Source organism: Ambystoma mexicanum, chromosome 10 (assembly GCF_040938575.1).
Source record: "Ambystoma mexicanum isolate Mex_15411 chromosome 10, UKY_AmexF1_1, whole genome shotgun sequence".
NCBI lineage: Eukaryota > Metazoa > Chordata > Amphibia > Caudata > Ambystomatidae > Ambystoma > Ambystoma mexicanum.
This window is the reverse complement of record NC_090932.1, coordinates 1596943594-1596965502: the sequence shown is the minus strand read 5'-3', so window position 1 is coordinate 1596965502 and position 21909 is coordinate 1596943594. Positions and strand designations below refer to the sequence as shown.

The following is a 21909-nucleotide window of genomic DNA, read 5'->3' as shown; positions in this document are numbered from 1 at the left end:
GAAAACAACCTCCAACGCTTTAGGAAACAATTGAAGACCTTTCTCTTCATATAATTAGACAACCTCCACACCGCTTCTAGTTGCCATCGTTCTGCTTCCTCCCTCTCTATGCTCTCTATGTGTTGTCCCGTTCTTCTTCGTCCTTGTGTCCTTGTCGCGCCCTGATGCTTGCGAGCTTCGGCGCGTTACAAATAAATAAATAAATAAATAAATAAATACTGTGGGTTTGCTGCCCGCGGCTGAGACCACAGAGTTGAGTGAAGGATGGGATCTCAGGCACTTAGGGGCCGAGTACGGGACTCTGTATTTCTTCTTGATTCTATACCGCTTGGGTGGTGTGGTTCTCAGAGTCTTCATTAGGGCAAAGCCCTCTTCCCAGCTATCGTTCAACAAGGGGACAAAAATGCTGGTCTTCCGTCTGGACTCACGTCACTGGTAAAGGAATCCTTCCTTTTTAGTCTTCTCCGGCACCAGATGAAAAAGCTCTGAGGCACTGGACATCAAAATCTTGGGGTCATCTTCGACTCCACACTCTCCTTCTCGCCTCACATCTCTGACATTTCTAAGAAGTCACACTACCAGATGCACCTCCTCAGAGGTATTGTTCCTTTCCTCTCCTTCCCCCAGAAGCTGACTGTCTCCAGAGCTAGAGAGAACAGCCTCTTTCTAAATCTGCCTGCTTCTACTTTCCGCCCTCTGCAACGCATCCAGAACAGGACTGCAAGACTTGTCCTTGGCCTCAAGCCCAGTGATCGTATCTCTCCAGGACTGAAATCTCTGCACTGGCTCCCAGCGGCTGTGAGGATTTAAATAAAAACCCTCTGCATTGTCTACAAGGCCTTCTGGGGCCTAGGGCCTGTATGGGAGGAGTGGTCCAGGAGACCCCCCCCTCCCATACCTTTTCTCCCCCGGTGAGGTTCATGGCTCATCAATTGTCCTTCCTGCCACCAGGGCCCAGGTGGTGGGTGGGGCACTGGCTGAAGACATTGACCAAACCTGCTCAATTTAGCTAGGCCCTGGGAGCCATTTTGTCTAATAAAAATGGCTTGAGCCCTGTGCACCGCAGCGCGGCCCCCACCCTTGGAGAGTGTCACTTATCCCTGTGGCCACAGCTCCCTGGCAGATCTGCTAAGAGCCCGTTCCCACGAACAGACGGACATGAGCTAGTGTTAGATACCAACACTGTAACATTTCACCTTCCGCAGTGTATCACTGTTTCCAGCATGACCCGGAGGTGGAGCAGGGCCTGAGTGGAAAAGAACTGTGCAATGGTCCCCTGACAAAAGCAAAGTCCCCAAATACTAATGAGCAAACCACCTGTGATGAAAGCGTTCTCTCCACAACCTCTCTGACTAAAATACCTGTAAAATATATGAAAAAATGCAGAATGGGTGCTCATATGACATTAGGGATGAAGCACCCACATCCCTGTCGCTATGCGCAAATGGTAAACGCGTCCCAGTGGTTTTTCATGTTATGTGTGTTATCAAGAAGACTGCACCCAACGGTCCCGCGCCAAAACTGAACTAATGCTGCTAGAGTGCAAAGGAAAACAAATGTAACCATATTGAGGGCTCATGTAAGGGGTGCCGGAAAATGCACCACATGTGTGTGTCCAAGCCCTCTATGTGCCACTGCCGCCAGTCTCAGTGGCGGGTTGTTCCTGCATGCTCCACCAATACTACTATCAGTACTACTACCTCACTTACCGCGCATGTATAAGCATATAACAAAATGTTGTAGTTGCTAAAAACGTAGTATAAAAGTAATGTGCTCAAATTGGCCATACGGATGGCACTAGCAATGTCAAAAACGTGAGCTTTGAAAAGACTCAATGAGTATTGTATATTATATGAATGTTTATGTCTCTCCCACTTAAAGTCTGCAACCCACGAGGAAAATACCTTTGTGAGCACACGCAAGGCCATTCCCCCTTCCTCCCAGTGAAGCCGGCCAGACGAAAAAGCAGAGTCCTGCGCTGCCCTGCTCCACCTCCCCCAACTCGGCTGGAGCCGCTTCAAGCATTCACATTCCCCCGCAGCACCCAAGGCCACGGCCTGCCACCTGAATTATTTACAACCCAGCAGTAAAACCCGGCCTTAAAACACAGATCCAAAGGTGCCCTTTCTTAGGCTCCACAACCCACCGGCTCACCTTAGGTTAATGGCCCCAGTAAAATTAGGACACCCAATATTATGGCAACAGTACAGGAACACATCCATAATGACTTCTAACAAGACATGATAACACGGACCGCCTGTCTCATGCCCCGAGACCCAACCCCACGACCTCTGATGCTCGGTCAACAGGACGATGGTAACCATGTATTGATGAATCGCCAACAGACCCCACTCTAGGTGCATTCCTCCTGTGTTGCATTAACCTGTAGAATAACCTATTAGAAGATTTACCAGGGAAGATAATATTGCATGGTTGAATGACTGCGGTGCGTGGCCCTAGGGCAAAAAAGTCAGGAAAGACATTCATCTCTAACACTAGTCACAGTTGGCACAACAACACCGTCCGGAAAAGCCCAGCTGACCTACCAGGCCCAGCCCAACCCACGAGGGTAACCAGTGACGTCCTCCAGCCGCGGCAAACCACATCGCAGCAGCACCTATAGCTAGTCATCGCCACCCAATCCCCACGAACTTGTGCCCCCTATAGTATGTAGGTTCTTATGACGTTTTTTGTAAATATATACGCCTGTCTTTGCTATTGTCAGACGAGCGCTCTCAGAGTTTGCAGAGTTCTTTGCATGCCCTATTTTGATTGATAAACTCCCATTTAAGCTCACCCGCACTTTGTCCTGGCCTTATTCCCATCCTGGGAGAGTACATTATTGTCTCTGATTGCGGGGAGGATCGTGCTATCTGGGGACGCTTGCCTTCAGGCCTCAATACCTTTAACTCCCTCTTCCTAAATATCTTCCTTCTCGAGCTCTTCGCTCATCTGCCTCCAACTCCCTCAGGGCCAGTCGCTTCTCTAAGCAACGAGTTGGTGGTAGATCTCTTTCTTCGGCTGGGGCCGCTCTCTGGAACAGCTTCCCTGAAACTTGAGGAGAATCATCAGTTCCGGAAGCACCTCAAAACCTTTCTCTTTGCTTCTGCTTTCTCTCCTCCTCTTCCCTGCTGAATTTCCTGGATGAAACTGAAACGGCACTGGTTACTTGGCCACCCTCTGATCTCGGGCCCAGGTCCCCTCCCCCGCCAGTCGCGCACCTGCATTGCCTTCCTATCAACCCCCGCACTTGGGGACTGTTTTATGTATCCCTACAGTCCCATTACCAGCACTTGACACCTGATGTCTGCACATACCCTTGCCACCAGCTGGCCGTACTTTTACTTATTGTTATTTATTCTATTTATCTCATGTAACGCACTGTCCGCTCCCCCATCGCTACTGCACTTTCCCCCTTCCCATGCATTTGCGCAATCTGAATGAAGGGGGAAGTATCTAAATGACAAATAGTGCCATTCTGCGGTTTGACTTCTTAGCAATTCATTCATCTAGCAAACATTCTACCATTGTCTGAGCGTCTATCGTCCTGTCCAATAGTTACTATTGTCTCATCTCTCTGTCTCATCTGCTTGCGCCCCTCCCCGTGTCCTTCCCTAGTGTTCTCCCTGCCCACACCCCCCCTTCACCCACTTCCTCTTCTCTCCTCTCTCCTCTCTCTACCTACTCTATGGTGCTCTCTGTCTTTCTTATCTTTTCCAACTGCTTCTGTATCGACTATCCTGCTTTCCTCACTAAAACTGGTAGGAAGAAGTTTAAAATGGACATCCTGGTCTCCCACCGAGGCCTCCCTATCGCTGAGACCTATACCAGTGCCTCCTCTAGGCAAAACCTCACCGACATACTCTTTGTCGTTCCCTTGCAAGACCTAAGGACTCTTTATATGGTCTTTGTGCTTTCTCCTCTCTTCTTCTCCCATTAATGGTGGCACCCAATTTGTGGCCCTCTTGGCCTACCTCGACTCCTCGAAGGTCATCATTAATGCTTACCTGATGGGTATAATCTTGGTCCAAGGCCCTCAGGCCAATCTTCTCCTCTTTGATAGGCGCTTCCCACGCCTCATCAACTTCCTTCTCCTGCTGTCCCCTCTATCCCTCCACGGCTTCCTTGCCTCCCCCTGCTGTCTCCACCTTGGCTACCTTGCCCTCTCCCCACTTCCTCTTCTGGCCCCTCTTATGGCCCCCCTTAGACTTCTTCTACATCTCTGCAGGGCTTACCTCTGATTTATACCCATCCCCGGCAGTCTTTCAAGGATGGCAACCTCCTCTATATTGCCACTCTCAACTCTCGCTCAGCTGTCAAACACTCCTCTGACATCTGCCGCCTTCTGAAAGAACTTGAACTTTATGTCCTTGGTCTCACCTAGGCTTGCTTCACGGCCAGCTCTGTCACAAGCTTTGACACTCTCCTCCTGGATCTGGAGGGGGTGTAGCCCTGATCTTCCCCAAGTGGATTCCTTCCTCTGTCATTCCTACACAGGCTTACTCCACTTTCGAATACCTCGTCTGCAGGCTCTCTCTCTCCTAGCCATTCCCTTACTGTGGCTACCATTTATCGGCCACCTGGTCAGATCTCCTCCTTCCTCTGTGAGTGGGCAGACCTCTCCTCTTTCCTCCTGGTCTTGACCGCTCAACTCCTCCTTCTTGGAGACTTTAACATTCACCTGGATGCTTCCTGTCCTTCCTCTGGACTCTTTCGCGACCTCTGCGACTCTCACTCTCTATTCTCCCTTCTGGCCCGACTCACTCTGCAGGGCACACTCTGGATGTTCTGATCTCTTCAGACCTTCCCCTCTCTATCCTCATCAACACTCCTCTCTCCTGGAGTGATCACTTTCTCCTTTCCTCCCTGCTCACTCTCTCCACCTCTCAGGCCAAGTCAACTCCAGCACTGCCACCTAACTCATTGGCTGTCCGACCCACGAAGCGTGTGTCAGTTGAAGCTTTCACTGCCACTTTCTCCCTCCCGGCCCTTTGGCGGACTCACACCCTGACACAGCCCTCTCCATTCTACTATATCCGCCACCATCAATGTTCTTGCCCCTGTCATGAGGATCTGCTTGAAGCCCAAAGCTAAGTGCAACTCCTGGTACGACTCAGACCTCGCCACCCTTAAATGCAAGTGCAGGGTGGCTGAGAGGAAATTGTGTGCTGCCGGTACATCTTCTGACAAACTGGCCTGCCGCCTGCTCCAAAGGCAATACCGGCTCTCTGTCCACACCAAGACGAGAGCCCACATCCAAGTCTGCATCTCTGCGGCTCCTAACAACTCGGCCGAACTCTTTCAAATCTGCTGCAGTTTCTACCTCTCCTGTCCCCTCACAGGCCCTCTGCACAGCCCTGGCTTCTTATTTCATCTTTAAAACTTAGGACAACCTGTCCTCTCTCTTCCTCTCCCCCTCCTCCCTCTACTCCCTGCTTGTCCTCTGGCCCCTCTTCGGCCACCTCTCCTCCCACCTTCTCTGCCTTTCCCCTGTTCTACCCAAACAAGTTTTCTAGACAAGTCTGATCTATGAAAGTCTCGTCAAAACAGGTTCCCCCCCCTGTTCCTCCAAAACCATCAAGGACCACATTAGCACCCTGTCCCCTGCTCTGGTGGGCTTCTGCAACCACTCTTTCACCACAAGAGTCTTTCCTCCCCCCCCCCGAAGCTCTCCCTTCTGCACCCCCTTCTAAAGAAACCCTCGGCCGACCTGTCCTGCCTGCCCAACTATCACCCAATCTCCATCCCTCCTTTCCTGAACAAACTCCTGGAAAAGCTGGCCATCTCCCAGCTAAATCTTCACACCAAATCTGTTGGTTGTCTCCAGGACCATCAGTTGGGCTTCAGAGATGCCAGAAGCATGGGAACTGGTCTCCTGAACATCCTTGAAGACCTTCTCTCCAACCTAGATTACAATACTTCCTGTGTCCTCATCTTACTTGATCTCTCTTTTGCCTTTGACACCGTCAACCATGCCATCCTGCTCAACCGTCTCCGTGATAACCTGGGTATCACTGATTAGGCCCTGGCTTGGCTGACCTCTTTCCTCTCTGATCGACCCTTCCAGGTCCAACTTGGGTCCTTCCTCTCCTCTATCTCTACCTGTGGTGTTCTGCAGGGGTCTAACCTCTCCCCCTGGCTGTGCAACCAAAACCTGGCACCCACCGCATTGCCGCTCTCTGCCCCAAATTTCAGTGCTATACGGATGACACTCAACTCATTTTCAGGCTCCCTTCCGCCACTTCTTCTCCTGCTCTCATCTCTGACTGTCTGCCTGCTATCCAGGAGTGGTGTGCCGCGAATGATCTCTGCCTCAATGCCAGTAAGACCGAGATTCTCCTCATTGGCACAACCATTCCCTCCTTTCCTGTCGCTCTCTGGCCAGCCTCTCTAGGCCCTCTTCCTGCTCCCACCTGTGAGGCTAAAAACCTTGGGGTCATCTTCGACTCCACAGTCTACTTCTCTCCTCACATCTCTGATCTCTCTAAGAAGTCACACTACCAGCTGCACCTCCTCAGAGGTATTCTTCCTTTCCTCTCCTTCCCCCAGAAGCTCAATGTCTCCAGAGCTCTGGTTCTTTCTAGGCTGGACTACTGCAACAGCCTCTTTCTAAATCTGCCTGCTTCTACTCTCTGCCCTCTGCAACTCATGCAGAACAGTACTTCGAGAATTGTCCTTCGCCTCAAGCCCAGGGATCGTATCACTTCAGGACTGAAATCTATATACTGGCTCTCAGTGGCTGCGGGGATTAAGTTAAAAACCCTCTGCATTGTCCACAAGGCTTTCTGGAGACTGCAGCCTCAATACCTTCAACCCACTCTTCCTAAATATCTTTCTTCTTGAGCTCTTCGCTCATTCATCTCCAACTCCCTCAGGGTTAGTCGCTTCTCCAAGCAACAAGTTGGTGGTCGAGCTCTTTCTTCGGTTGGGGCCACCCTCTGGAATAGCCTCCCTGAAACTTGACGAGAACCATCTCAAGTTCCGTAAGCACTTAAAAACCTTCCTCTTTGCTTCTGCTTTCTCTCCTCCTCTACCCTGCTGAACTCATGTTTTTACAATTTGTGTTATTTCTAGTGAGCACATTCGCATTACCCACATATGGCTAAAAACGTGGCTAGTGGCCTAAAACAGCCACTCCACGAGATGTTGGCTTGTTGGTTGGCCATATTGTTGTTTGGCCTTCTTCCTGCCTTTCCAGGTCAGGAAATCCAATATACGCTCATGCACTTGCCGGGAAACCAGGCAGCTTTTGACAGGCTTGTGCTACCTTTGTGTGTGTGTGTGGCCCAAGTAGGTGGCACTGTCTGGACCCGCTCCACATCTTTGGTGCCCGAAAATATGGGTGTGGGCCATGAGTGAAACCAATAGTGGGTCCCTGACTGTTTGAATGGCACAGATTCTTACCATTGGTGGGCTTGGACTTGCTTCCAAGCTGGGTTTTGCATAAGAAGTGGACTCATGCAGCCATTTCTTCTGATCAGCATAGAAGCCAAGAATCCCTCATAGAACAACAGCTGACTGAAGATCCGAATACAACTCCTGAAGAGGCCCGGCCTCCCTCTTCCTGTGTCTGACCATCTCAAGGCCTTTTAGGGCTACCTGATCTGTAAATGCCATGTGCCTTACCTTAACCCCTGGACTGGTGGGACCAGTTTCAACAGATCCAGCTGTTCTGAGCCTTCGGAAGTGTCCCTGGACCACCCAGTGAACTGTCCAGCTCTACAGTGGGCTACTTCACTAGAATTGCCGCCATTCCGTGTTTACACCTGGAATGTTGGTGGTCGCCATCTCGTAGGATAAGTTGCCTCCCTGCCAAATTTCAGCCTCCTAACCTCGAGGGACCCGGCTCTGTAAGGACAACCAGGACTGGATGGACATCAACCGTCATCTGTGTGCAGTAGCCTTCGCCGGCCTGCTATGTTTTCTGAAGAGGGTGTGACTGGTGAATCTGACATTTTCTCCATCGCTAAGTGTTGCACTCTGCTTCTGGACCCGACCATAAGAATTCTTGCACCTGCAGCTCCTGGGCACCTCTCACCAGAACCAACGGTGGGAAGCCCAACCTCCAGTGAATCCTCTTCCACCCAACCCCAATCGACCAATCCAGTCATCTGGGAAAATCGGAATCAGTGGGTTAGGTAAACGCAAAGCATTTGTCCCTCCTTGTCCTCCATAGGATAACATTGAGAAAAAGTCTCTTTGTATCCTTTCATTCCACTGCCTTTTGGTCGCCGAACCTGGGTAGTACCATCTGAAAGATAAGAAGGGGAAATTCCTTTACGGTAATGTTATTTCTATGGATTCATCTCCCACAGATTCCACATCTTGCTAGAGAACTAGCCAGCGCCAGCTGCTCTGACTTTTTTTCAACAAGGGGAGTTAGTGCTGCACAACATTGCCGCCGTCGTCAACGACTCCCTTGAATACGGTGCTCGATCAGACGTGAGGTCAGGCATTGCATAAAAGGTTGTACTACGCCCCATAACTAAGTTCCCCACCTTTCTGCCCCCCCGAACCCTTCGGGGCTCATCCTGCGAGAGGAAATCTACAGAAAGGGGAAAGGCGTTGAAATAATATTAGCCAACCACAATTTTTTGCTTACCTCATTCATCAATATCTTGACCTTGGAGATGAAACAAGAAGAGAAGGAAGCATTGTTGTCAACCACTGCCTCTGACCGAATGTCGCACTCTGATCTTCCGGTCATCGCACAAGAAACGCAACAGCAGAATTCAACCAGACTATGGTCTTTAGACTTCCGATCGGGGTAGGCTTGAAGGGCGATGAGGAATCTGTGGGGAAAATAGCCATAGAAAGAACATTACCGCTAAGTAATTTCTCCTTCAATGGATTGCATTCTTCCACAGATTCATCATCTTGATAGACTCCCAAAGCAGTAGCCATGCTGGAGGAGGGTTGGAAGTTAAACCAAACAGCTCTGGAGGACCTCTCTACTAAAACAAAACCTAGTGGACAGTCTGCTTGCAGCCAACAGCACCTCCAGTACCTCTTCCTCGAGGACCCAGTCATCGTAGCACAGCCTCTCAATAGCCACGCATGCAGGTTGAGAATGTCCGGGTGAAGCACATTGTCTCCCGACTGTGACAAGAGGTCTGGTCTCCAAGGAAGCCAGAGAAGTGGACATACGGCCAATTCCAGGAGATCCTGGTACCACATCCTCCTCGCCCAGTCCAGGGCGATCAGGATTAGCTGAGCCCTGAATCTCTGCAACCTCTTGAGAACCCAAGGGATGACCGGTTTCGGAAGAATGCGTAGTGGAGGTCAAAGACCCACTGCACTAAAAATGCATCCCCCAAAGAAATTCCCTTGAACTGAACTGTTTGCATTTTGTTTTGTTCACTGTCGCAAACAGATCTACTGTCGGAGTACTCCACTGGGTGAAGAACTTCGTAATGATCTATGGACATAGCTTCCGCTCGTGGGAAACTGAGCTCTTCCTGCTCAGAGATTCTGCAACCCATTCACCACCTCTGGTGGATGAGCCACAGAGGCTGAGATATTGTTCTCCAGCATCCAGGACCACCAAAGCTGCATGGCCTGCCAGAACAGGGGTAGTAACCACACGCCTCCCTGCTTGATGAGGTAGTGGATGTTCACTATGTTGTCCATTAACACCAGGACATGCTTACCCTATAGCAGAGGCGTAAAAGCATTCAGTGCCAGTCTGACTGCCAGCATGCCAAAAAAAGATTGATGTGGCAACGTTTGTCTTCCTGAGACCAATGACTGCTGATGTGGAGTGTGCCACAATGGGCTCCCCAGCTTTGCAGCGAGGCGTCTGTGACCACCTGCTCTTCCGGCCATGGCACCTAGAAGGGTTCTCCCACCAACATGTCTATTCTGTTGCTCCACCAGAGCAGGTCCTTTGCCACTGACTCAGACACCTGGAGCACATCCAACATCTGGTCATAGCACTGTGAACACCATCTCCTGAGAAGCCACTCAAGGGATCTCATGCAGTGTCTTGCCTGTGTCACCAGACAAATGCAGGATGCCATGACGCCCAGTAGGTGCAAGAACACCAATGCCGGTTAATTGCTGGAAGTCTGGAAAAGATTAACCATCTGTGCCACATTGGTGACTCTCTCCTCAAGAGGAAAGGCCTTCCCTTCCCGGGTGTCCAAGACGGTGTGCAGTCATAATGTCGACTGCAGAAAAGTCGAAAAGAAAAATGTCGAAAAAAGAAAATGTCGAGAAAAAAATAGAATGTGTTTTTTTTTTATTTGTATATTTTTTGGGTTTGGGTAGTAAAAATAAACAGGGGGCTAAGGGGGGCACCCCCCCATTAAAAAATTTTTTAAAAAAACACATTCGAAATTTATTTTCTTGTTGAATTCAAAAAAGTCGAATACAAACATGTCAAAATTATCACTATGAACCGTCCTAGACTGCTCCGATGAACTGGAGCTTCTGTGCTGGTTAGATCTGGGATTTCTTTAAGTTCAGGGCGAAATCCAAATCATGCAGCAGCAAACAGTATTAACTGAAAATGCCTTTCCAAAGCAAAGTGATATTTTCGTTTTTGCGAGCTGTCGAAAATCGTCCCGAAAACCGTCTTTTTCGTGGGCGACCAACAAAAAGCAAAAATATCACATAGAACCACAGTGAACAGGTATCCAGAAGATGACCTGAAACTTGTTCCGGCGCCCATTCTCGGATAAGCCAGTTGACTAAGTAAGGGAATACAAAGACGTCTGCTCTCCTGAGGTGGGCCACTACTACTGCCATCAACTTGGTAAAGACCCTGGTGCAGATGTCAAGCCAAATGGGAGCACCTTGAATTGATAATGTGCGTGACCAATGACAAACCTGAGGAATCGCCTCTGCTTCCAATGGATTGGCATGTGAAAAACGGTGTCCTAAAGGTCTGGTGACACCAACCAGTCTTGCAGCTGTAGAGCCTGGAGAATTTGCATCAACGTTACCATTTGTTTATGTCTCTGACGTCCAGCATGGGACAGCGGCCACACCACTTCTTGGGAACCAGGAAGTACTGAGAGTACGAGCCCAAACCTACCTCCACTGCAGCTCTTCCTGTAGCTCCTGCTCTGGTTGAAGGGAGCAGGTAGGTCTGTCTGGAGGTCTTCTCACAAACGGGAGACAGTAGCCCCACTCAACCAGTTGGAGGACCCAGGCGTCTCCAAGTCACTCCCTGCCATTTGTCCAAGAATCTGGAGATCCTCCCTCCAACTTGTGATATATGACTTGCGCCGGACGTTTCGGGTGCAGTTGGAGCTGGATCGGCCAGCACCGTCAAGCTGGAAGCCGCACCAACCGAGACCTACTCAAATACCTTATGCATTTCCATTTTAAAATCCTCACACTGCTTCCTAGATGCACCCTTCACAGGCTATGACTTACCCTTATCGTCCGAGTCACAATCGCGTCTGCACTTTTTCTTGTGTGACGGCAACGACAAAGAGTGGTGCGACCCGCTCTGACAGTGGGAGCGTTTCTTTGACTTATGACATCGACCCTCACCTTGTTTTTTCCAGGCATTGGATCCTCGGTATCATGCTCGATGAGTGCGGGAGCAACTTTGCCAGGGATTTAGCCGACGGTCTCTGACTCAGACAACACACAAACAGTCTGTTGGTCCTTGAGGGACATTTTGGAGTTGCAGTCCTCGCAACATTTGAACCCGGACGGTTTAGGCACTGACATACTAATGCAGTAATTCAATCGAAAACACGCGTGTTACGAATAGTGTGCAGAGCATGCGCAAAAAAGAACTGAGGTACAGGGGCATAGTGTGCACAACGTCTCGTCCGATTGAGAAATGGCACGGCCGTACGGGGGAACGTCATCGACAATGGAGAAGTCAAGCGGCACTACGCACCCCTGTCTTTGGAGGGAAAGGTGTAAAACAAGAAAATCTTTCCTTACAGTGGGGAATATCCTTGTGGCTACAAAAGCTGCCCAAAGTCAGTCAGTGCTCGGGAAGATATTTCAGAAGCGTACGAAGGTGTATGGGAGATAAGGTATGCCTTAAAAGTGAGGAATTACAAAAGTGATGGGGCTATGCCAGGTAAGTTTGGTATTGCAGCACTTCATCAGAAGAGGACTACTCAAGCCCAGATCAGGCACTGCAGTAATTGGTTAGGCATTCAAGTAGAGGAGGAGTATTGAAACGGAGTTGGCCACTTCAGCAGAGGAGTGAAAATACAGCAGAGGCTATTGAAGCATTGGTCATGCATTGCGTCAAAGGTGATAGAGCTGCAGCAGATGGGCACCTAAGTAGAGGCAACGATTTGCAGTAGACCTGCAATCCCAGTTGCCCTTCTTCACCCACCATGATTGTTTCAATGATCTTCAGTTCTATCTGCTCTTACTATCACATTCACTTGCGGCTGTTAGCTCAATAAGACTACATTGTCTCACCTTTTTTTTCATAAATTCTCCAAAGCACATTGATAAAATAATACTATCCACTACCCAAGCGTACTTGTGCTACCATGATGCCAAGAGGCGGGAAGGATTAGTCTGTAGGCCCTTGTCTACAGTCCATTTAAATTGTTCTCTAGCAAGTGCATAAGCATGTGTGGAGCATAATCACACATCAATCAATGAACAGACTGACAGGACCATGACCAAATAAAAAACAATGCAGTTCCTTGTGTTCAATTACTGTGTGTGTAGTGTGTGCTGAATTATTGAAAACAGCTCAAAGTTGCTTCTTACTGGAGGAAAGGAGCGCAGCACTTTGACTCCATACTGTGCGGTGAGAGGATGAGGTGGGTACATGCTTGAGAAGTAGGACAGGCCGGTGGGAGGATCTGTTGGGGCCCAGCACAGGATGTGACTGAGCTCAGGAGCATCTGCATCGATGGTGTGAAACGTGACCAGATACTGTCAAAAGAAAAGGAGGACAAGAAAGTACATGTAATGCAGCCAACAAGAATACATCTCTCAGATAAAATGGTTCACAAACACCAGGAAGGGTGAGGAAGCATGCAGAAAACAAATGGGCATAGTGCCAAGCTTTTTCTACACATGAACTACTTAACATTGAATGCTACGTCATTTACATAGGATATGAGGAATGTTGGATACATTCCGAAAGTGGATAATATGACATTAAATGAAATGCAGCTTGAACATTCCAAATCTTAATTATCACCTGACCATTCACAATTATGATTCACATATTGAAACCTTGAAAAACCAGCTAGTTTTCCAATCAGTCAGTGTTCCAAATGACCAACCTTCGTTCCAAACATCAGTCTGCTTTCCAGATAAACGCCCAGTGTTCCAGATAATAATCATCCACAGCATTCCAGATAATAATCATTCAGCATTCCATATAATCATCCAGCAATCCAGATAATCATCCAACATTCCAGATAATCAGCCAGCATTTTGAATGAATAGAGCTCCAATGGACAACCACAGATCTGAATGACCAAAAAAGGAGCTCCAACAGAGCATCAGCTAAAGGACGACCACACTGCTTAATGACCATTCGGCGCTCTTAATGACCAATCAAACCAATGAATAGCAAATCCATGCTCTCAATTCAGATTCCTCAATTGGAACTATGAGTAAACTATCAGAATAGTGAATGGAGAAATGATTTGAATTGCACTATTCTCCCATAATGCCCATCAAGGGGAGTTGGAAATTTAGACTGACTACAACACATTTCTGCATTTCAAGGTATAAACATCATCTTCTCAGGACTGTATACACTGAAGCATACTAATATGTTCCCCCAACTACACATGATCCATAGCATGCTGCCAAAAGAACTGAAGCATGACTTTTGTAGAAAAGTGCCATCACCAAAATGCGAACCATGGCCGACCCCAAATCTGTTGCCACAGCTCTGTGGATCAAAGTAAAGAAGGCAGGAAAGTAGCAAAAAAAGATGATGCTGTGGTGGGGCGAGCAGAAAGCAACGTGGTACACAGAGGGAGGAGAAGGGTGAAGGGGAGAGTGAGAGGGGGTGAGAGCCAGACGGAGACCATGCCGAAAGAGTAAATGCATGACTAAGGGAAGTGTATACTTGGAGTTGTAGTTATTAAAGGGTGAGCACCATGACTTTGGCAAGAGAGTGTGGGAATCCCTTGCAACCTGGGGGGTGGTGGGGAGGGTGTCCAGTCATAATATCGAAAACAAAATTTCGAATGTCAAAAAAAGTCGAATCAAAAATGTCGAAAAAAAAAAATGTCGAATTATTTTTTTTTTTCGATTTTTTTTTTTGGGCTCTAGTTTATATAAAAAAAATAGGTAAAAACAAAAAAAAAAAAGAAAAAACGGGGGTTGGGGGGAACCCCCCCATTTCGAAAAAAAAACGTCATAAAAAATAAATTCGACATTATTTTTTTCGACATTTCTTTTTCGCCTTTTTGACTTTCGAAATTTTTGATTTCGAAATTATGTCTATAAACCGGTGGGGAGGCCTACCAGGAAGTTATCCAGTGCCAGTCCTATCCTAGAGCGGGACAGTGGGACAGTGCGAGTTGAGAGGGCACTATGTCCTGTTCTCTCCCCCAAATGCATAGCTTATATCTGGCCAGTACTCAGTTGAATCTCATCGTACCTCTTAAGAAAAATGCTCCTTTTTGTTTCCAGATCTAACATGCAAGACCCGATTGATAGGAGAAGGTGGCAGCGGGAGAATGACCATGCAGTCTTAGATGCTACCCATAACTGAGTGCTAAAAACCTGGAACTGGCAGCGAGAGAAGAGTCCTCCAATGTCCCCCATTATTCGCATCCATACACCGGAAACCGGGAACTAGTGAAAGGAGCGAGAGGTAGCGAGAAGCCTTTGGGCCCTGCATAGCTGAGGAGAAATTACTTACCAGTAATTTTCTTTCTATGTATTCTTCTCCCACAGATTCTTCATCTTGAGATATCACACCCTCAGTGTCAGCTGCTTGAATTAATTCGACATGGGGAGAAGTGCGGCTCAACATAACTCCTAGACTTGAGACATGACGTTGGCAATCACATATAGCGACGATTCACAAGTTTTCATCACTTCTTCCCAAGGGCGAGCCCTTACCTGTGAGGCTAGGGAGGTGAGGCCACTACCCAATAGTCCCCCTAAGGGGGAGAGGGTGGAAAGCGGGACCTCATAGGGAGAGACTGCCCTCCTGGGGATAAGGACTTTCATTCCGTGAAGGAACTCTCTAACCGTCTTGCCCTTGCATCTTTAAAAACCATAAAGTCTGCAGAGAATGCCACTGAAAGAACTATTGGGTACTATTGTGTATTACTGAAACACTCCTTCCCTTCATTCCCTGGCACCACTGAGACGAAGAAGAATAAGAGTAATGACATACCTTTTTCTAAACATTCCGAGAAGAGAGGCCACGAGGAGGCATGAAGCAACTGCGCTGTGGTGGGCCCAGATAGGAACAAAGGATGGATTGAAAGAAGAGTGAAGCCCGGGAAGTTCGAACCTGGGAACCTGTCAACTGTACAGAGAAGCTGGTCCTTGGAATAGACAATGGTGGAGAGTGGAAGTCCCAGAAGAATCCTGCAAACCGGCAGAGAGCTGACTCACTCCAGTCCTTGACGAGTGTGCCAGCCCTCGAAGGGGCATGCCTCATGGCCGAGCCACATCTTATCTGAGGTTGCAAGACACTGAGGGAGGCCCTGGTGCGCAGTGCTTGTGGGCTGTTTGGTGCAAATAGCCTGACATTACTGGTATGTTGGGTTCAATCTTTACATTGGGAAATTTGGGAATGGTACGCGACTCCATGAGTGAGTCATCCTGATACTGCGAGGTCCCCACACACCACAGACGCATATTAGGGGCTGCCCGATTAACACCGGTCAGGCTCTGATCACCCCCTGGAGTACTGCCTTTACCTCCTTATGTGACTGGGCACAGTGGCATGGATCATAACTGGCAGATCTGGTGGCAATTAACTGGTGACATCCGTTTCTGATGACAAGCTGAGACTGTATTACATACTTGGCTATACTAAATACCTTGTGGTCTGCAGAAGGCACTGTTCAGACGTGGGCTCCTCTCACTAATAATTGGACTTTTTTTATACTACAAAAGGTGTCTATTGTAAGGAAGAAATGGTATCAAAGTAAGACAGACACAAGTGACCACAGTCCAAGGGTCTTTATTAAACTGTAAAAATGGGTGAGATAGAAGCCAAATCTACATGTAAAATGGGAGCAAGCTACGACCATCAAATAATAATACAATCCTAATGGAGTCTAGTCAAATAAACAGGGCCTATACAAAAAAAACGATTGCCAAGAAAAGAAAGACGTGTTCACAAAATGATAAATCAGGATGTTATGGCTGGGGTCACCCTCCCGCACGTTTTTAGCACGGGGAAAAGGCGGGACACAGCACACTCCTGGGCTTTTCCAGCACAAGCTTACAGTTGCTTTTCTCTTTATCAGGGCCGTCTGTGCCCAAGTCTCTTCTCATGCAAAGTCTCTTGCTTCGGATGGCCTGATATGCCAAAATCAAGACAACAAAACAGTTCCTTCTGATAACCTTCATGTACGGTGATTACTCTTCACCCTAGGATCCCTCTCAGCCGTGCTCCGAACCTTCTTTCAGCGTTAGCCTCTCAAAGCACTTGCCAATTTAAACAGAGGCTTCCGAAGGGCGATCACGTCTCGCTGGGTCACTCTGCTATTCTATGGCAAGTGCGTGCTTCACAATAATATCACACAGTTCGCACAGCGTTCCCCCTCAGCCGGTGGTAAATGCCAGTTTCACAATTCCCTCAGTCGGGTTCACACTTTCCACAGTTCACAATTTCAAATCATCAGAAAGCAGGGGGGGTTCCCGTCCCCTAGCTTTCTCTTGGCATCCCTCCGTCAGGTTCACATTTGCCACAGTTCACATTTCATCAAAAAGTCATTCTAGACCCCTTAGGTTCTTCCCTTTACCCAAGTCCGGGTCTCAGCCCCCAGTCAGGCTTGCACAGTTCACTCATCACAATGTTCTAGGGTGTTTTAGGGTTCACCCCAATTCACAGGCATCCATCAGTTGGGTTCACGTTTGCCTCCACAAAGTGTCAAGACTGTACAAGGGGATTGGTTTGACCCTCGTATGACCACCTTGACACCTCACGCCGGCCTTGCCTAAGGCCTCTTGGTGCTTGTTTCTCCTGGTTCGGGAAAGGGGCTCCAACCAGACACCTTCAAATGAGCGCCCACGTGGTGCCGGCCCACTCTATCTCTGGTGCCAGTTTCTCTCACAATGGTTCACAAGGATCTCCCTCTGCTGGGCTCAGACCCCTCTCACAAAACAAAGTTCACAACCCTCAAAAGTATGTTTTTGGACTCCCAATCCCAGAATGCAGTTGTGATAATTTTGCTCCCACTTCACTGCTCCCCAAAACAGCATTCCATGTTTTGGGAGCTGTAAGAGCCACAAGGGGGATGTTTCAAAGAAGTCAGGGTCTTACCTCTTGCCCCTCATGTACCTGGGTTCACCTGTCTGGCCCCAGAGGAGATGTTCTGCTGTAGGTACCACCTGGCAACCCGCAGCTGTCCCTGATCTTGCCTTCTGGAAGTACAGCTCCCTCCTGCACACTGCAGTCTCCTCCCAAATAGCAGGGCCAGTGTTTGGGCTGTTTTCTCCTCCTCCAGGTCTTGCAGGGCTTCGGCAGCCCACTAGTGCTTTCTCCTTCGCTCTGGCACCTTCCATAATCCCTGACTGCCTCAAAGTGTGCTTTCCTGCTCCGCCTTTTATGCTGCCTGGGAGAGACAAGTAGAGTCAGGTGTGAGTAATTAAAGAGGGAGGCCCGACTTAGCGTGGCCTTATTAATGGGACAGTCTGCTGTAGAAAGGGGAGAGTCTGTTTTATGTGTCTGTGGTTCCCTGTTGGTAATCTTCATCCCCCCAATCTCTCTCCTCCTCCTCCTCCTCCTCCTCGTCTCAGCGACTTTAGAAAAGTACAGAGGGGAGGAATAATGGGGATTGTAGTTTTCACTAGTAAGTTTAGGAAAATCTGGAAAAATACTGTTGAGAAAGGGTGGGTAGTCTTGTTGTCGCTCACGGTGAGTTGTCTGTGAGAAAGTGTCAGTGTCGGGAAGTGGGTGCGGGAGGATGCGGGGGGCGGGTTGAGTTCCTAAATATCCTACCTGGTAGGATGGGAAAAAGGTGTCATAAGGAAGGGTGTACCGCGTCTCGCCATTGGGTGCCCCTATCCTACTCCCCGAGGACTACTTACTCAGGTAATCCTTCCGCACTAGTCCACCCCCAGGGTCTGGATCCAAAGGCGATGGCCGTGCCCTGGACACCTGAGAAAGGGATTCCCAGGGTTTAGACAGTGAAACACCCTCAGGTTTCTCACACTATAAGCACACATACCCCCCCCCCGTTCCTTATACTTGCTGTCAACATTGCTGCATCGCGGCCCTGCCTGGAGGGGAAGATTGAGGAAGTGAAAGTGGATGTAAAGCTACTGGAGCAAGATGTGCGGTCACTGGCAGAAAGGGTCACAGCCACAGAGAGACTGCTGCAGGAAACCGCTATGACTAAAATGGGAGTCTATGCGAGTGTGGACACGGAAGCTCCGGTACTGTTGGTAACGGTGCCGGTGCTTCCATGACTGTTCTGCTTAACGTGGCCGCTGTGCCCAGCAGGGTCAGACCGGTCGGGCACAGCGGCTCTGGCAGGCATACCTGTAATATGCCGGTCCGGAAACAACAGTGCCGGTGAGCTTACCGACACCCTTGCTTCCGGACTGGCAGGGTCATAATGAGGCGCAATATGTGTATGGGGTGGGACATGCAATATCGCTGGAACCCAGCGGAATGTTTGCTGGGAACATACCCAAGACCCGAGAAATATAGGCACGCGTTCAAACTGATGGACCTGGCATGTATATTAGCCAAACAATGCATTGCAATGGCCTGGAAGACAAGAGGGGGGCTGCAATATTTTCTCTGGTACAAAGATCTGGAAAGATGGAGTGTTGTGGAGATAACCAGAAGGTACAGGACTTTGAAAGCTGGAAGGTGAAAGACCACGGACAATGTAGAGGCATGGAATGCCCACCTCCTGGTGTTGTTCCACCCATCTGATGACAAGCCCCTGTGAATTCTGGAATTTGCTGTTAACTTTTATTGACTATGTATTCAAATGGACCAGAGTCATTATGTGATGCACTTGCTGATACTCTCCCCTCTACTCACCTACTAGAATTTGCCCTTCTGGGCAGATTGCCCTTAGGCTATGGACGCGTCAAGGGTATGACAGTTCTTCCATGACCTCTAGCCCAAGAATCTAGGATGCCTGGTTTTTCTTCTTTCTTTTGGTTTGTTTGATTATCTTTCGTTAGTCACTGTAATTACCAAGAGACAAGAAAGCCTCTGCAGTAATTGCCCTTGTCACAGTAGGGATAACCAGAGTACCAAAGCCAAGAAAGCCTCAGGAGTAATCTCCCTCGTCACAGTAGTGACATCCAGATAATCCAGAATCACAAAAGCCTCAGGAGTAATCTCCACAGTTACAGTAGTGATACTACGGGAACCAAGAAAGCCTCGGGAGTCATCTCCTTCATCACAGTAGTGATATTCAGAGAACTAAGCCAAGAAAGTCTCTGGAGTAATCTCCCTCGTCACAATAGTGATGCTTAAAGAATCAAGAGAGGGTGGATCGCCATTGTCACTGTAGTGATACCCAAAGGTCTGGAAACCAAGAGTGCATCAGGAGGAATCTCCCTCAGCATAGTGTTAATCCAACTAAGACTAAAGAAGATTCTAGACAACAAGAGCTACCTGAAGATTATCGTCATAATGTCCTACGACAGGAAGGAATTGCTAGAACTGTAAAACAAGCTTTCACAAGTCTTGGGAAGAAGTGAAGAGACTTTTGAGGACGATTCTCAAAGAATATCCCAAGGCAGCCCTCAAGACTGTGAGGGGTGGGTCAGGAGAAGAGGGTTATTCGGACTATGCCTTCTTGGTTGAATCGAAACTAGAGAAAATGATTGATAAAGAGATAAAGATTGACACAGTTTACCAGGAGAAGGGAGCCATTCTCATGGTATTATTTTGTTCATTTGGATGCAGAGCCCTTTTGTAGACTGGTGGTAGAGTATGTTTTGGACAGCACACAGACATTTTCATTTGGACACACATCCTGACGATGAGCACCCAAGTTGATAGTTGTTAGGTAGAGATAACCCTTTAGAGATAGCTAGAGGTAGGACCTTTATTCCTTAAATCTATATTTATAATAGTGAAAATGTGTGGGTGGCTGGGTTTGTGGCAAAGCTTTGTTCCTTATACACTTCCACACCGTTTCACAATTCTGCCCCAAATTTTGCATAGTTACCTTTTAGGACCCTCTGCACATGACTGGCTACATAACAGTTCGACACCTCACCCCTTTCCCCCGGATTTTCAGCACCTTCACACCGAAGATAGTTGCCTGAAATCAGCGAAACATCAATGTGGTCGTAGAAGGACCCCTCCAGACACAAGGAAGAAAACGCAAGGTCCCTATGGGACCTCGAAAACCACATTTCACGGGCCAAGGATGCACGGTTTCCAAGATATTTGCGCTGCAATGAACTGCATCACGCCAGGGTGAGGCGATAGGTGGGGAGAGAGCACAGAAGGTCCCAGTATGCAGCAGCATACCACCCCACATGCCCTCACCCCCCCCACAACGTCAACTCCGGGGTATGCCAGCCAGCCACACGCACCCATTCTCAGTGCAGTTTACTTCAGGGTGCAAAGCACATCAAGAGATAAGCGAATCGGAACAGCGACCTACAGGATCACTGCTTTTCAACAATTGAGGAGAGTGTTATGTTTGCCTACAGAACCCTTGTCGGCATTAAAGCGTAAACTCTTTCCTCATCACTCGCTCACAAAAAGAGAATGACAGATCAGTAAAAAATTGCGAATGATAAATGATGAATGGTTACATAGAGGGACAGGTAGGGAGGGCGATGAAGAACCTGTGGGAGAAGAATTCATAGAAAGGACATTACCCCCAAGAAATTTCTCCTTTAATGGATTGCATTCTCCTGCAGATTTCTCATCAGACGGTGGGATGGAAGCTTACACCAAGAAACTCTGCAACAACCGCCCTGCCACCGCAAGCATCTCTGCCCCGGGTCAGGTCTAGACTGTAGTGCTTGGAAAAGGTGTGAAGCGAGGCCCAGGTTGCGGCTGACAAATTCCCCTGACACGCCCTTGTGTATGGGCAAATGATTCCGCTACACCCCTGGGGGAGTGAGCCCTTAGGCCCTGCAGCACTTCTTTCCCTGCTTTTTCGTAGCATTCTGAAATGCAGAGAATGATCCAGTGGAAGATTGTTTCTTTTGTCACTGCCTTCCCCAATCTGGACTGGGAGAAAGCAATGAACAGCTGGTCAGAGAAGCAGCTGTCAGCACCTGATAAAAAGGTAATGCCCTCTTGGGGTCCAGCCTGTGGAGCCTCTCATCCTCCTTGAATGAGTGGCTTGGTGGCAAGAACACTGGTAACTCCACACTCAAAGATATCAAATTCTGTCAACACTTTTGGTAGGAACTTGGGCCAGACCTTCAAAGAAACATTCTCCTTGAAGAATTTAAGGGGCAATATCTTCCATGTAAGTGCTTGTAGTTCACAGGCACGTCTCAAGACGTGAAGGCCACCAAAAAAGCGGTCTTTAATGTGAGTAAACAAATAGGTTGTGAATGTAACGGCTCAAAGGGAGCCACCATCAAAGGAACTAAATTCAGATCCCAAACTTGGACAACAAATGAGGTGGGAGGGAATTTAGTTAGAGGGCCTTTCAAAAACTGAGCCACAATAGGGATGGAGAAAAAGGAGCCTTGCTCCGGTGATCTCTTGAACAGAGAAAAGGCAGCCAAATAGCCCTTAACCATGCCCATTTGCAACCCAAATCTAGCAATGGATAACGGAAATTCCATAACTGTGGAAGTAGGACATGACAC

At 48.5% G+C, this 21909-nt stretch overlaps 1 protein-coding gene across 2 annotated transcripts in view; it reads right to left on the bottom strand.

The window, feature by feature from the left end:
* PI4KA (phosphatidylinositol 4-kinase alpha) overlaps positions 1 to 21909 on the bottom strand; it is a 2470135-nt gene that overhangs the window by 532518 nt on the left and 1915708 nt on the right. For both annotated transcript variants that reach the window (XM_069619956.1, XM_069619957.1), the window contains one exon: positions 12703 to 12870. In XM_069619956.1, coding sequence (XP_069476057.1) covers positions 12703 to 12870 — 168 coding nt within the window. The remainder of the gene's footprint in view (positions 1 to 12702; positions 12871 to 21909) is intronic.